The sequence below is a fragment of the Nycticebus coucang genome, chromosome 4 (assembly GCF_027406575.1).
Source record: "Nycticebus coucang isolate mNycCou1 chromosome 4, mNycCou1.pri, whole genome shotgun sequence".
NCBI classification, from domain to species: Eukaryota; Metazoa; Chordata; class Mammalia; order Primates; family Lorisidae; genus Nycticebus; species Nycticebus coucang.
The window spans coordinates 79,197,973-79,210,277 of NC_069783.1; the positions used below are offsets into that span (position 1 = coordinate 79,197,973).

The 12,305-nt window shown below is 38.1% G+C and overlaps 1 protein-coding gene across 3 annotated transcripts in view; it reads left to right on the top strand.

Moving 5' to 3' along the window:
* The window catches only part of CTNNA2 (catenin alpha 2), a 1,130,561-nt gene that overhangs the window by 1,027,828 nt on the left and 90,428 nt on the right, over positions 1-12,305 (top strand). For all 3 annotated transcript variants that reach the window (XM_053588738.1, XM_053588740.1, XM_053588739.1), the window contains exons 10-11: positions 2,552-2,644; positions 3,244-3,400. In XM_053588738.1, coding sequence (XP_053444713.1) covers positions 2,552-2,644; positions 3,244-3,400 — 250 coding nt within the window. The remainder of the gene's footprint in view (positions 1-2,551; positions 2,645-3,243; positions 3,401-12,305) is intronic.

The following is a 12,305-nucleotide window of genomic DNA, read 5'->3' on the forward strand; positions in this document are numbered from 1 at the left end:
GGTGTAACTCAACTATATCTTTGAGAATATCTTTTATCCATGGTGCATTCCAAATTACTGTATATAATAAGTTCTAAATTTGAAAGCTATTGAATTCATTTAATAAACACCTGTGAAGCACCAATTCTGAGTAATACATTGAATCAGGCACTTGGAATATAAAATGAACTAGAATATAAAATATAACAGATTAATCAGTGTGGAATGAAGAAAATGTAATGTAACAAAAAGAACTGAAATTAGGAGACCAGCATCACTAGTCTTTGCTCTATTTTTAAGAAGCTTCATGTCCCTTGGGGTTTAGTATTCTTTCTTGTAAATAGGCCCAAGAAGGCAAATGTCTTTTCAAACTTAATTTTCACTATTTTACTTAGATTTCAAAATATCTAAAGAATCAAAGTTAAACTATACAATATGAAAAAACACATGATGGTTTTTGGAACTCAATTCAGCTGCAATTTTTCCTACTAGTGGTTCTCAACCTTCCTTTGCAATGAAAATAATTTTATGGTTGAGGGTCACCACAACATGAAGAACTGTATTAAAGGGTCATGGTATTAGGAAGGTTGAGGACCCACTGTAGACAGTCTCACTGTAATAGGCATAATGCATCCTCCATCTTTCTTAGCAATCTTTTTTTTTTTATAGAGACAGAGTCTTACTTTATTGCCCTTGGTAGAGTGCTGTGGTGTCCCAGTTCATAGCGATCTCCAGCTCTTGGGCTTAGGTGATTCTCTTGCCTCAGCCTCCCGAGTAGCTGGGACTGCAGGCACCTGCCACAATGCCCAGCTATTTTTTTGTTGCAGTTGGGCCGGGGCTGGGTTTGAACTCACCACCCTGGGCATATGGGGCCGGCGCCCTACTTACTGAGCCACAGATGCTGCCCTTAAAGCAATCTTAAAAGTATTCCTACTATCACCACCAACCTATCTTATCTGCCAAGAAGGAGCAGTCCTCCAAACATGAAGTGACTTATGTGGCTGGTTAATGGTAGAGGCACAGTTCTGTACTTACCCTATCACTTCATCTTGTCTAACTGAGGTTTATTCCAGTCTTGGGACTATGAACATGGGTAGTGCATTTTGATCTCCTTGAGTAGTAAGGCACCATAGAAAAGCAGACTGTGTCTGGAGACTAGAGGTGAATGGGATATGGAAGGGCAGGCAGTTGAGAGGCTCTGGGGCTTCTCTGTCTGATATCACCTGCTCTGTTTTGCCCCAGCCCTGGCTGTCCTTCTCCTTTGACTGCGCTGATCTCCATTTTCCTGTCTGGTGGAAACCAGCCCAACAGGACTGATCCATGTTTTGATGGTGACTTTGTGTTCTGTTGCCCTCAGCCAATCCATCTACCCTTGTATTACCAACTCACTCCTTGAAGAGAAGGAGTAACAGAAGTTCAACTACCTGACTTGGAAACTTGTGTTTGGTTCAGCTGTTTTGGCTGGTATAAGATTTCTAAAACATCAAATTTTAATATCTTCATATTAGACCTATTCCAATTGACTATATACTCCACCATTACCTATTGAATTTATATAAGCCTTTTCTACATATTTCTCCTGTCTTCCCAACCCCTAAAATAGTATTTTTCAACCTTTTTTTTTTTTTCATAGCACACTTGAACCTAAAGTTAAGCTTCCATGGCCCACTTAAATTATGTTGATCAAAAAAAAAAAAAAAAGTAAAAAAAATTATGTATTGTGCTTTGAACTTCCTCTGAAAATAATTAATGGTCTTTAAAATTTTTGCAGCACACCCAAGATCTTGTCATGGCACACCAGTTGAAAATCACTGCTCTAGGGCCGGATATGTTTGTGGGTGCTGGATTTGAGTGTGCAACACTGTGTGTGTGTGTGTGTATGAATGAGAAATGGATCCTGAACTGTGGATCTGTATTTATAGCTCTTTGAGGCAGATAATTTCACAATTTAACACCCTCCCAATCTTTCAATCCAGTCCGTTTGCATTCACACACATGCCAAACGCACTTAAAATAAAGGTGTCCATCAAACAGTGGTAATTTAATTAATGATGTTTAAAAATTTTCTTAGCATACTGGTTGAAAATCAGTGCCCTAAGAGCACTGGAGTTGGTTACTAGCAGATGGGCATCTTCAGGCAGCTCTGAGGTCCTGTGGGTTGAACACTGTAATTTTTACCTTACTATGCATTTCTCGTAAGTCCAAAGCATTGCCTGCGGCATTTCTCTCCCTGGTCAGAGTTGAGTACCTATGTGGCCAAGATCATAGGATTTTCTACCTGATGAGTCTTAGGAAGCTCCAGGGTGTGGACAGATCAGGGCAGTCTATGAGGGAAAACAGTTCAAAACAACCCAGTTAAAAATGCATCATTGTATATACTTAGAGTTCTGGAAACAATCTTTTGTAAGTACCCAGTTCTTCTGACAGAAATGCTTAAATTAGCGTAAGAAGTAATATTTGTTTCAACCCTTATCTTATTTGCCAAAGCATTCTCCTGGAAGTGACGGTTTGCAGAGAAGGTCGAAGGCCACACAACACTATATGACTTTCATTCCAATCCTCTTCAATACAGGTTGCCAACTTGGCCTGTTCCATCTCCAATAATGAGGAAGGGGTGAAATTAGTCCGGATGGCAGCCACCCAGATTGACAGCCTGTGTCCTCAGGTAAGCCGCATTCACGTTGTTAAGTCCTCTGGCGACCTGGTGCTTGGGATCCTCTGCATTCCAGCCCCCGTGTCCCTCCCTCCTTGCATTTCCCTCTCCCTGGAAAACACCAGCCATTATTCATAGGTTGTTTTGAGTTCTCCCTTTTTCAAAAATCTGTAACCACTCTAGTCTTTTTCAAATCACTGCTGCAATTATTATCTCTTCTACCCATCTTGACGTTGTTCTTTGTTTTAGGGAATTATTTAAATGCTCCCTATCTGTTCACCTTGTCTCTGCAACTAAATTGTAAGCTTGCATATGTGGAACGCAAGAGTAATATTTCTTCCACGCTTGTGCTAAGTGTTTTAGACTTGTCAAGTAAATACTTCTTGAAACCTAAGGCTACTTATCACATCTTAAAAGAGCAACAAAGCAAACAAAACGAATGGTAGTTGATAACCTACATTAGCTTCCATGCTTTTGATTGTCCTTCTCAAATGCTAAGAAACCAACCATTTATGGGTAGAACCCACAGAGTCCAGGGTTTTGACCTGCTTGTTTCTCCTTTGAAGAGTGCGGTCATCATGTCCTTGGGTTGTTTCTGGTCTAACAAACAGGTTATTAATGCTGCTCTCACACTGGCTGCCCGGCCACAGAGCAAAGTTGCTCAGGATAACATGGACGTCTTCAAGGACCAGTGGGAGAAGCAGGTGCGAGTGCTAACAGAGGCTGTGGACGACATCACCTCGGTGGATGACTTCCTCTCTGTCTCAGGTGACCACCACCAGCTCCTTCTAAGGGAGCTGCAGGAGGATAATGGGATGAGAGGGAGGGGATAAGGACTGTCATGAGTCTGTTTCTACTTCTCTTCTGTCCCACCGAGCTTTCAATCGGCTCTGCAAATGTGATTATAGCACCCTCTCAAATTATTTTTGTTATGTGCATTATTTCAAGACATCAAATTAAGGTGCTGAAAGGAAACAGATTATTTAAGGTGGCTCAGATGTCTTCTTAGTTTTTGGAGCTTTTAAGTAGGATGGCCTTTTGAGACCTCTGTAACTTCTATGTTATAAAGGACCAGGGAATATGCGATTGGCTAATCTGCATAGTTTGTGTCTTAAAAACAGGCAATCATGTATTCTAATTTGATTATGTTTAGTGGGTCATCCTTCCAATAAATGAAGATCTGTGATAAGTCAGGTTAAAATATAAGCCACAGATTTAACCCATTAGATGGTGCTTGGGAGCAATCAAGGCTTTGAGCACTTGTCTATAAGGTAGTATTCAAGAAATGGGTGGAAGAAGATAGAACTAGTTGCCACTCAAACCCGTATCTTTCTTTGTAAATAAAGCCAGACTGCAGGATGCTCGTAGATTTGAATAACTGTGGAGTCAATTTGATCTTTGACGGGACTCATCAAGTTTGTTTCAAGATTGGGCTAGCAGCCAGTACATAGGCCTTTTCCAAGCATATTTGACCAAAAGCATTTGGCTCACTTCACTTGGAAGAATCTTTGTGAAGGAGGAGGTCACTGGAAACGTCGGCCTCCTTTGTGAGGCATTAAAAGAACCAAATGACCCTTAAATTCAAATTGGCCAGGTGTTGATTTATTCACAAGTATGTAGAACTCACACCTGCTGGCTCAGGCAGCACCAGCCCAGAAGCCCTGCTGGCTTTTGGCAGCCTAAAGCCCCAGAGGGAAGGGCTCTTGTCATTGCTGGTGGGAAACAGGCAGACAGGACCTCTGAGTGTGGCAGGGTGGAAGTGATTCCTGGGGGGGAGCCATCATGTTTTAAAAATGTTTCTAGTTGTAGTGTTTCTTTTTAATAAAGACAGTCAGTGAATGCTCACCATGGGCTTGTGTTGAAGGTTTATCTGAGAACAACATAGTTGAATCTGGAGATTTGATGGATAATCAAAAAGCCAATTTTTCAGTGATAGAAGGAGGGCAAGACAGGCAGATAGGAAAGATGAGCTAACCCGTGTGCAGTTCTGTAATCCTGACTCTCTGCTGTTCCCTTTAATCCTCACCAACCTTCCATAAAATGGGTATTAGTATTCTAAGTCTTCCTTTGATAAAACTAAATTATGGAGTGGGGAGGTAACTGGGCAGAGATGGTGTCCGAATCCAGGTCATCCTCTTTTCAGAAGCTATGCAGTTCTCAGTAAGTCAAGATAGAAAGGAAACTTCTTTGGCGCTTTCTACTTCAGCTCAGCTCCCTTCTCCCACCTCTGGTATCCTTATTTTAATCTCTACTCCCTTTCAGAAAGCTGTCTTGTTTATTGCCAAGGTGCTTTGTTTCTGATGACTTGTCAAAGGAACTATCACATGAATGTTTTTCTATCTAGGAATGGGCTTCTGCTGCCTTTCTCCTTTTTCACTCTTTTTGTTTTGCTGATAGCTGAGTCTTCACATTGCAAAAGATACTCAAAAAATGCGTCTCTCATAGGTGCTTAGAAACCATTTGGATAGCCATGTGGGGGATTTGAATAGTGGCAAACAGGAAGGTGGCCATTCATACTTAGCTGCTTCCTGGAATCTACCATGTTTTTTTACCAGGGTAACAACAGTGTCTCCCAAAAGAGGTAGGAGCTCTTCTCTTTCAATCTCAGGTCTCACACAGTGATCCTGAGAGCCCCTGGGAATCTCCTGCAACTACAAATAAATAGAAAATGCCCATATATTGCCTTTCCAGAGGGGAATAATTTTAGAACTTAAACTTTCCCAACTTACCCCTTTTTCTTTTTTAAATGCATGTACAAAAATTTTGGAGGATAGAGAGAAGCAAAATGAGTTCTTGTCTCATTTTCAATGGTGCAAAGGTTTTGTTAACTTCTTGCACCCGCTGCCCAGCCCTGCCTCTTTGTTCCCTTTCTCCCAGCCATTCCTTTGTGCATCTCATTACACTAGCAATGAGAAAAGGCTTCGGCTTCCACTGACAGCGCCGTGCGGTGCGACCCCAGTGGTACAAGTGCCATGGCATGCCGTCACAGGAGGACGAGCAGCCACTGTCAGGAAGACAGCTTGGCAGGGAGCAGCAGGTACCTTTGGAGCTGACAGGGGCAGCAGGCACCTTTCCCCAGATGGATTTTGACAAATAATGACATAGCCCCTTCTGTCTTGCTGGTAGGCCGTGGACACAGCCCAATATTTGGGGAAAATACTTCTCATCTTCTCTCCAAGAGGGAGCCAAACATTTGCATCAGTAAATTGCAAGTTTGGCCCAGGAGATATTTTGAAATGGCATTAATGGCATTTTATGTATCAGTTTCCTCTTAGAGGAATATCTATTCTGGCAGGAAAGTCTATTTAGAAAACAGTAAAAACCTATCTTTGTTTTTAAAAGATAATAGTTTTGTTTGTTTGTTTTAATGCTACCTGAACTTGTGTATCTGAATGTTTAGTTTGTCCATATGAAACGCAACAAGTTTGGGGAGCAATGACGCTAGCTATTAACATTATAGGAGAAAAAACAATTTTCAGATGTGGCCTGTAATCATAACAAAATGAAATGGCTATGTTAGAACATTTAAACTTTTCCTACTATGCAAAACCTACCATTTTTAATAGTGTTTTAAAATGAGCATCCTGGCATTAATCATGTGACAGTTTAATTCTTTGGTTTGGCTCACCAAACAGTAGAAATCTAAGATCTAAAAAAGCTATTAACTTGATCCCATAATATCCAGGAGTACTATTTTGTTTGCTGTGTGTGTGTGTGTGTGTGTGTGTGTGTGTGTGTTTTAACTCTGTGGCCTCAAGTTTTATTTTAAACGTTCACAAAACGAACTTGCTTGAATCTAGAAACTTGCCATGCAGCTTATAATAATCAAGTTTTGTCATCATTAATTTTTAAAATGATATCTTTTCCTAAATAATATTGCAAAAATTTAGGAATGTTTACCACAATATATGTTGCATTTAAACATTTTTCTTTTTTAATTAAATACCCTACTTGGTATCAAAGTGTGCCGCCCTAAGTACCTGGTCAGTTTTTCCCAGCAGTGGAGTAATCTCTGGAACATATTTATCTTTTATTGTTACCTTTACCCCAATCTTTTTTCAGTTGGAACAGCATTTCTCTATCTCCTTACTTCATGAATTCTTTATCTTCAAAATACCTTAGGATAAAAATGTCTAATTGACTGCTTCTTTTTATTTTTTTTATTTTATTATTTTTTTTTTTTTGGCCGGGGCTAGGTTTGAACCTGCCACCTCCGGCATATGGGACCGGCACCCTACTCCTTGAGCCACAGGCGCCGCCTGACTGCTTCTTTTTAATGGATATATTCATTCACTACCTTTATGATTGCCTGTCTGTATGACACTGTCAGGAATGCGAATATGAATCCAGTGTGGATTCTGCTTCAAATTATTGATATATGCTAGACCAGTGTGCTTCAAGACTTCTAATTTTTTTAAAACTTAAATTTTATTGAAAAAATTAACACGCAGGTACAAATGATTAGGTTATAATATTTGCATTTGGTAGGAAAAGTCCCTATTGCAGTTATGCCCCTCTCCCAGAAAGTGTGCCATAAACCCTTACATCTCACACCTTAGGTGAGAACACCCCCCCCCCACCACCACCACCTTGACTCTTCTTCAAATAATGGACATACACTAGACCAGTTTGTTTCTAGACCAGTGGTTCTCAACCTGTGGGTCACGACCCCTTTGTAACAATGAAAATACATCCTACAGATCAGATATTTACATTAAAATTCATAACAGTAGCAAAATTACAGTTACAAAGCAGCAAGGAAAATAATTTTATGGTTGGGGGGTCACTACAACATGAGGAACTGTATTAAAGGGTCTCAGCATTAGGAAGCATTAGGAAGGTTGAGAACCACTGTCCTAGACTGTGGGCCCAGACCTGAAGGTGCAGGGAGTAGGAAGGGAGAAGTTATTATGAACAGCCCAGGAATCTATATATATAGCACGTATTAATATATGGTCATTTAACAAAAAGTCCATGTTCATGTCTACAGCTTCTTATCAAATACAGGCACATCTTAGGTATTGCAAATTTGGTTCCAGACAACCCAAAAGAAGCCCATATGTCAAGGAAACCACGTGGTTTCCCAGTGCATGTAAAAGTTATATTTGCACTATCCTGTGGTCTCTTAAGTGTAATAGCATATTTTAAAAAATGTACATACCTTAATTAAAAATACTACTAAAAATAATAGTCATCCCAAACTTCCAGTGAGTCATGATCTCTTTGCTGGCGGAGGGTCTTGCCTCCATGTTGATGGCTGTGGACTGATTGAGATGGTGGTTGCTGAAAATTGGAGTGATGGTGGAAATTTCTTAAAATAAGAGAAAAATTAAGTTTGCTACATTGATTGACTCTTCCTTCCACAAAAGATTTTTCTTATAGCAGGTGAGGCTATCTGACAGCGTTTTACCCACAGTAAAACTTCTTTCAACATTGGAGTCAATCCCCTGGTGTTTTATCAACTAAGGTTGGCAGTATTCTAAATCCTTTCTCATTTCAGCAATATCCACAGCAGCTTCACCATAAGTAGGTTCCATCTCTAAAAACTACTTTCTTCGTACGACCATTAAAACAACTCCTCATTCGTTCCGTTTGTAGCTGGAGATGACAGCAGTTTCTTTACATCTTCAGCCTCCATTTGTAATACTACTTCTATTTCCACCACATCTTCAGTTGCTTTCTCCACTGAATTCTTGAACCCTCAAGGTCATGAGGATTGGTGTCAACTTCTTCCAGACTCCTCTTACTGTGGATATTCTGCCCTTTTCCTATGAATCAATCATGGATGTTCTTAATGACATCTAGAATGGTGAATTCTTTCCAAAAGATTTTTAATTTACTTTGCCCTGATGCCATTAGAGGAATCACAACCTACTTAAGCTATAGCCTTATGAAATGTATTTTCTAAATAAGACTTGAAAATCAAAATTTCTTCTTGATTCATGGGCTGCAGAAAGGATGTTGTGTTAGCAGAAATATTATTCTCCTTATATATCTCCATCAGAGCTCTTAGGTGAGGGGTGACCAGCTGTATTGTCAATGAGCAGTAATATTTTAAAAGAAAAAAAATTTTTTTAATTTTCTGGGAAGTAGATCTCAACAGAGGGCTTGAATGTTAAGTAAACCATGCTATAAACTGATGTGCTATCATATTGTTTTTCCATATATTGAGCACAGGCAGTAGATTTAGCATAATTGTGAAGGGTCTTAGGGTTTTCAGAATGGTGCATGAGCACTGGCTTCCACTTAGTCACCACCTGCATTAGCCCCTGACAAGAGAATCAGCCTGTGCTTTGAAACTTTAATACCAGGCATTAAGTTCTTCTTTCTAGCTACACAAGTCTTAGGTGGCATCTTCTTTTCAATAAAGTCTATTTTTATATACATTGAAAAATCTGTTTAATGTAATAACCTTCATCAATGATTTTTGCTTCATATTCTGGATAACCTTCCCAGCTTCCACATCAGCACTTGGTACTTCATTTTGTATTATTGTTACGAAGATGGCTTCTTTCCTTAAACCTTATGAACCAACGTTTCTCAGCTTTCAAACTTTTCTTTTATAGCCGCTTCACCCATCTCAGCCTTCTTTGAATTGAAGAGAAATAGTGCCTTGCCCTGGGTTAGGCTTTGGCTTAAGGGAATGTTGTGGACTGTTTGATCTTCTATCCAGACTACTTAAACGATCTCCATATCAGCAAGAAAGTTGTTTCTCTTTCATATCATTTTGGTGATCACTGGAGTATCATGTTTAATGTGCTTTAAGAATATTTCCTTTGCATTTATAACTTACCTCAGTGCTTATCAAAAGAAGGCTAGTTTTTGGCTTCCTTGAATTGTGACATATCCTCATTTCTAGAGTTTGATGGAAAGTGATTCTTTCACTTGAACACTTAGAAGTCATTGTAGGATTGTTCATTGGCCTTATTTTAATATTGTTGTGTCTCAAGGAACAAAGAGACCCGAGGAGGAGAGGAAGGAACAAAGGGAGAGGCTACTGGTGGAGCAGTCAGAATGTGTACATCTGTGAAGTTTACCACTTTACAGGGGCATGGTTTGTGGCTCCCTAGAACAATTACAGTAGCAACATTGAATATCACTGATTACAGGTCACCATAACATATATAACAATTAAAAAATGTGCAACATTAGAATCATCAAAATGTGATGCAGATACATGAAGTGAGCATATGCTCTTAGAAAAATGGCACCAGTAGACTTGCTGGACCTAAGATTGCCACAAACTTCCAATTTTGTTAAAGTAATCTGAAGTGTAATAAAGTGAAGCACAATAAAACAAGATATGCCTCTGCCTATACATTGTTGGTATCTAATAAATTGCAAATCTATTTTAAAACATTCTGAGCCATAGTAGCTTTCACATGTATACCATTCATCCATGTAACTACTATCACAAGAGAATTGTGATTTGTTTTTCCAATAAAATGGAAAAATTAGGGAAAGTTAGGAAACACTGAGCAAACTAAAGTCATGTGTTACTTAATAGAGATATGCTCTGAGAAATGAGTCTTTAGGTGACTTTGTTGTACAAATGTTAGAGTTTACTTGCACAAACCTAATGGTATAGCTTACGGCACATCTCGGCCATATGGTCTAGCCTGTTGCTCTTAGCTATAAACCTGTACAGCATGTTACTGTACTAAATACTGTATGTAATTGGAACACAATGGTAAACATTCATATATCTATAGAAAAATGTACAGCAAAACTATAGTACTATAGTCTTATGGGACTACTAGTCATATATGTGGTCTGTTGTTGACTACAATGTTATGCAGTACATGGCTGTATCTTAATGCTTAAAAATTTCATAAATATTAGTCAATTAGTAAATTGTGCAATTGATACTTTATTCACACAATTTAAGTAACCCCACTAACTTTTAACAAATCTGTTGATTTGAGTATTTAAAAACCATATTTTTGTTACCGTGGATTTTGGGCCTATTAGTTTCCCACAAATAGGTAATTGTATCTATAAAAACATATCCTTTTTTTTCTCCTAATTAAATTATGTATTTTCACTTTGGGAAATAGGTTTGTTTTTTTTTTTTAAAGATATCATTTTATTTTAATATGTTGGGTCATTAGTGGGCTTCTAAGAACTTGACATTTTTTATTAACTTTGGAGAGATTATTATCTAATATAATTAAAAGATTTCTCACTCTTTTGCATTCAACTCGAATACCATCTTTAAACTATGCACAGGGAAATAGCTGTACTTTATCCTACTTTGTAATTCAAAGAAAATACCAGCTGAACCCATGTTTTTGACAAGAAGACCCTTTAGTTGCTGTCTTTTGAGGGCCAGGACACATTTTAGTTATCTCAAGAAATCCAGCAGGACAGTAAGAGAAGCTTATTTGAAGCAGACTTTTGTATTTATAGTCGCATACCACATTTCCTTTGAAGAGATCTTTTTCTGAAGTGTCCTTCCAGGTGAGTTCATGTGATATGATCCAAGATCTCATGAATGGATGGTTTTCAGAGCTTCCTTAACCAGAGTGAAGACTTCATAAATACATATTTTCACATGTAGCTTTTTTTTTCCTATTTTACTCTAGAAACTATCAACATCAGGAAATACTACTTTTTGAGTTTAAGAAATCTGAATATTAAAACTTAAACATTTCATTATTCTGCTTTATTCTATTATCTATTCTAATTTATAGTTGAAATTATAGAATTAGAGACTATAGAAAGCATAAATCCATAATGGCTTGGGAATCATATTGTCTAGGTCAAAATGGGTGTTCTTTTTGAAAAGTCAATTATACTTAGCGATTTTTCTACCCAATGTTCTAAAAGAACAAATATTTCCTCTGAGTGCTTAGTCTAATGAAAGACAGATTTTCTGGGTACTCTCCCATCTTTCCTTCTTTTGGAACTTTAAAATTAGAATTAGCCCTAAAAGCTTTATAAGGGGCAATAATTTATTTTAATCTTTTATAAATGATTCATTGAATTTGGCAGTCATAATTTTAAAGTTTATAGATTACTTAAGTCTACTTTTAAATCTGTGCTAGATTTCTATTAAAGGATATGTTTATAGGTGTTTGTGTCTTAGTGTGTTTGGGTTGCTTAAATAAAATCTTAATCTGTGTTGCTTATAATCCACAACAAAATTTATTTCTACTGGTTTTGGAGGCTGAGAAGTCCAGAATGCAGGTAGGTGGTGAGAGTCTGCTTCTTCCTGGTCTTCTCACTATACCCTGACATAGCAGAATGAGTGAGGGATCTATAGCTTCTCTTTTATAAAGGTGCTAATCTCATTCATCGGGGATGATAAAATATCCTATGGTTAATTGTGATTATGGCTGTACACCTCTGTGAGCGTATTAAAACTCACTGAATTTTAAACTGTGACTGGATGAATTGGGTAGTATGTGAGTTATATTCCAATAAAGCTGTTTTTTAAAAGTTAAAGAAAAATAGTTCTGTTCTCACAACCTAATTATTTCCCCAAATCTCTACCTTTCAATACCATCGCTTTGGGAATTAGGATTTCACAATATAAATTTTAGGGTGGGGCATGAACATTGAGTCCATTACTATTTCTGTAATTTAAGGTTGTTTTGTTCTTCTTTCCATAGAGCACTAAACTTTTTACTCTTTCCTGAGAATTCTGCTTATGAAGAATGTTCAAAGAGTG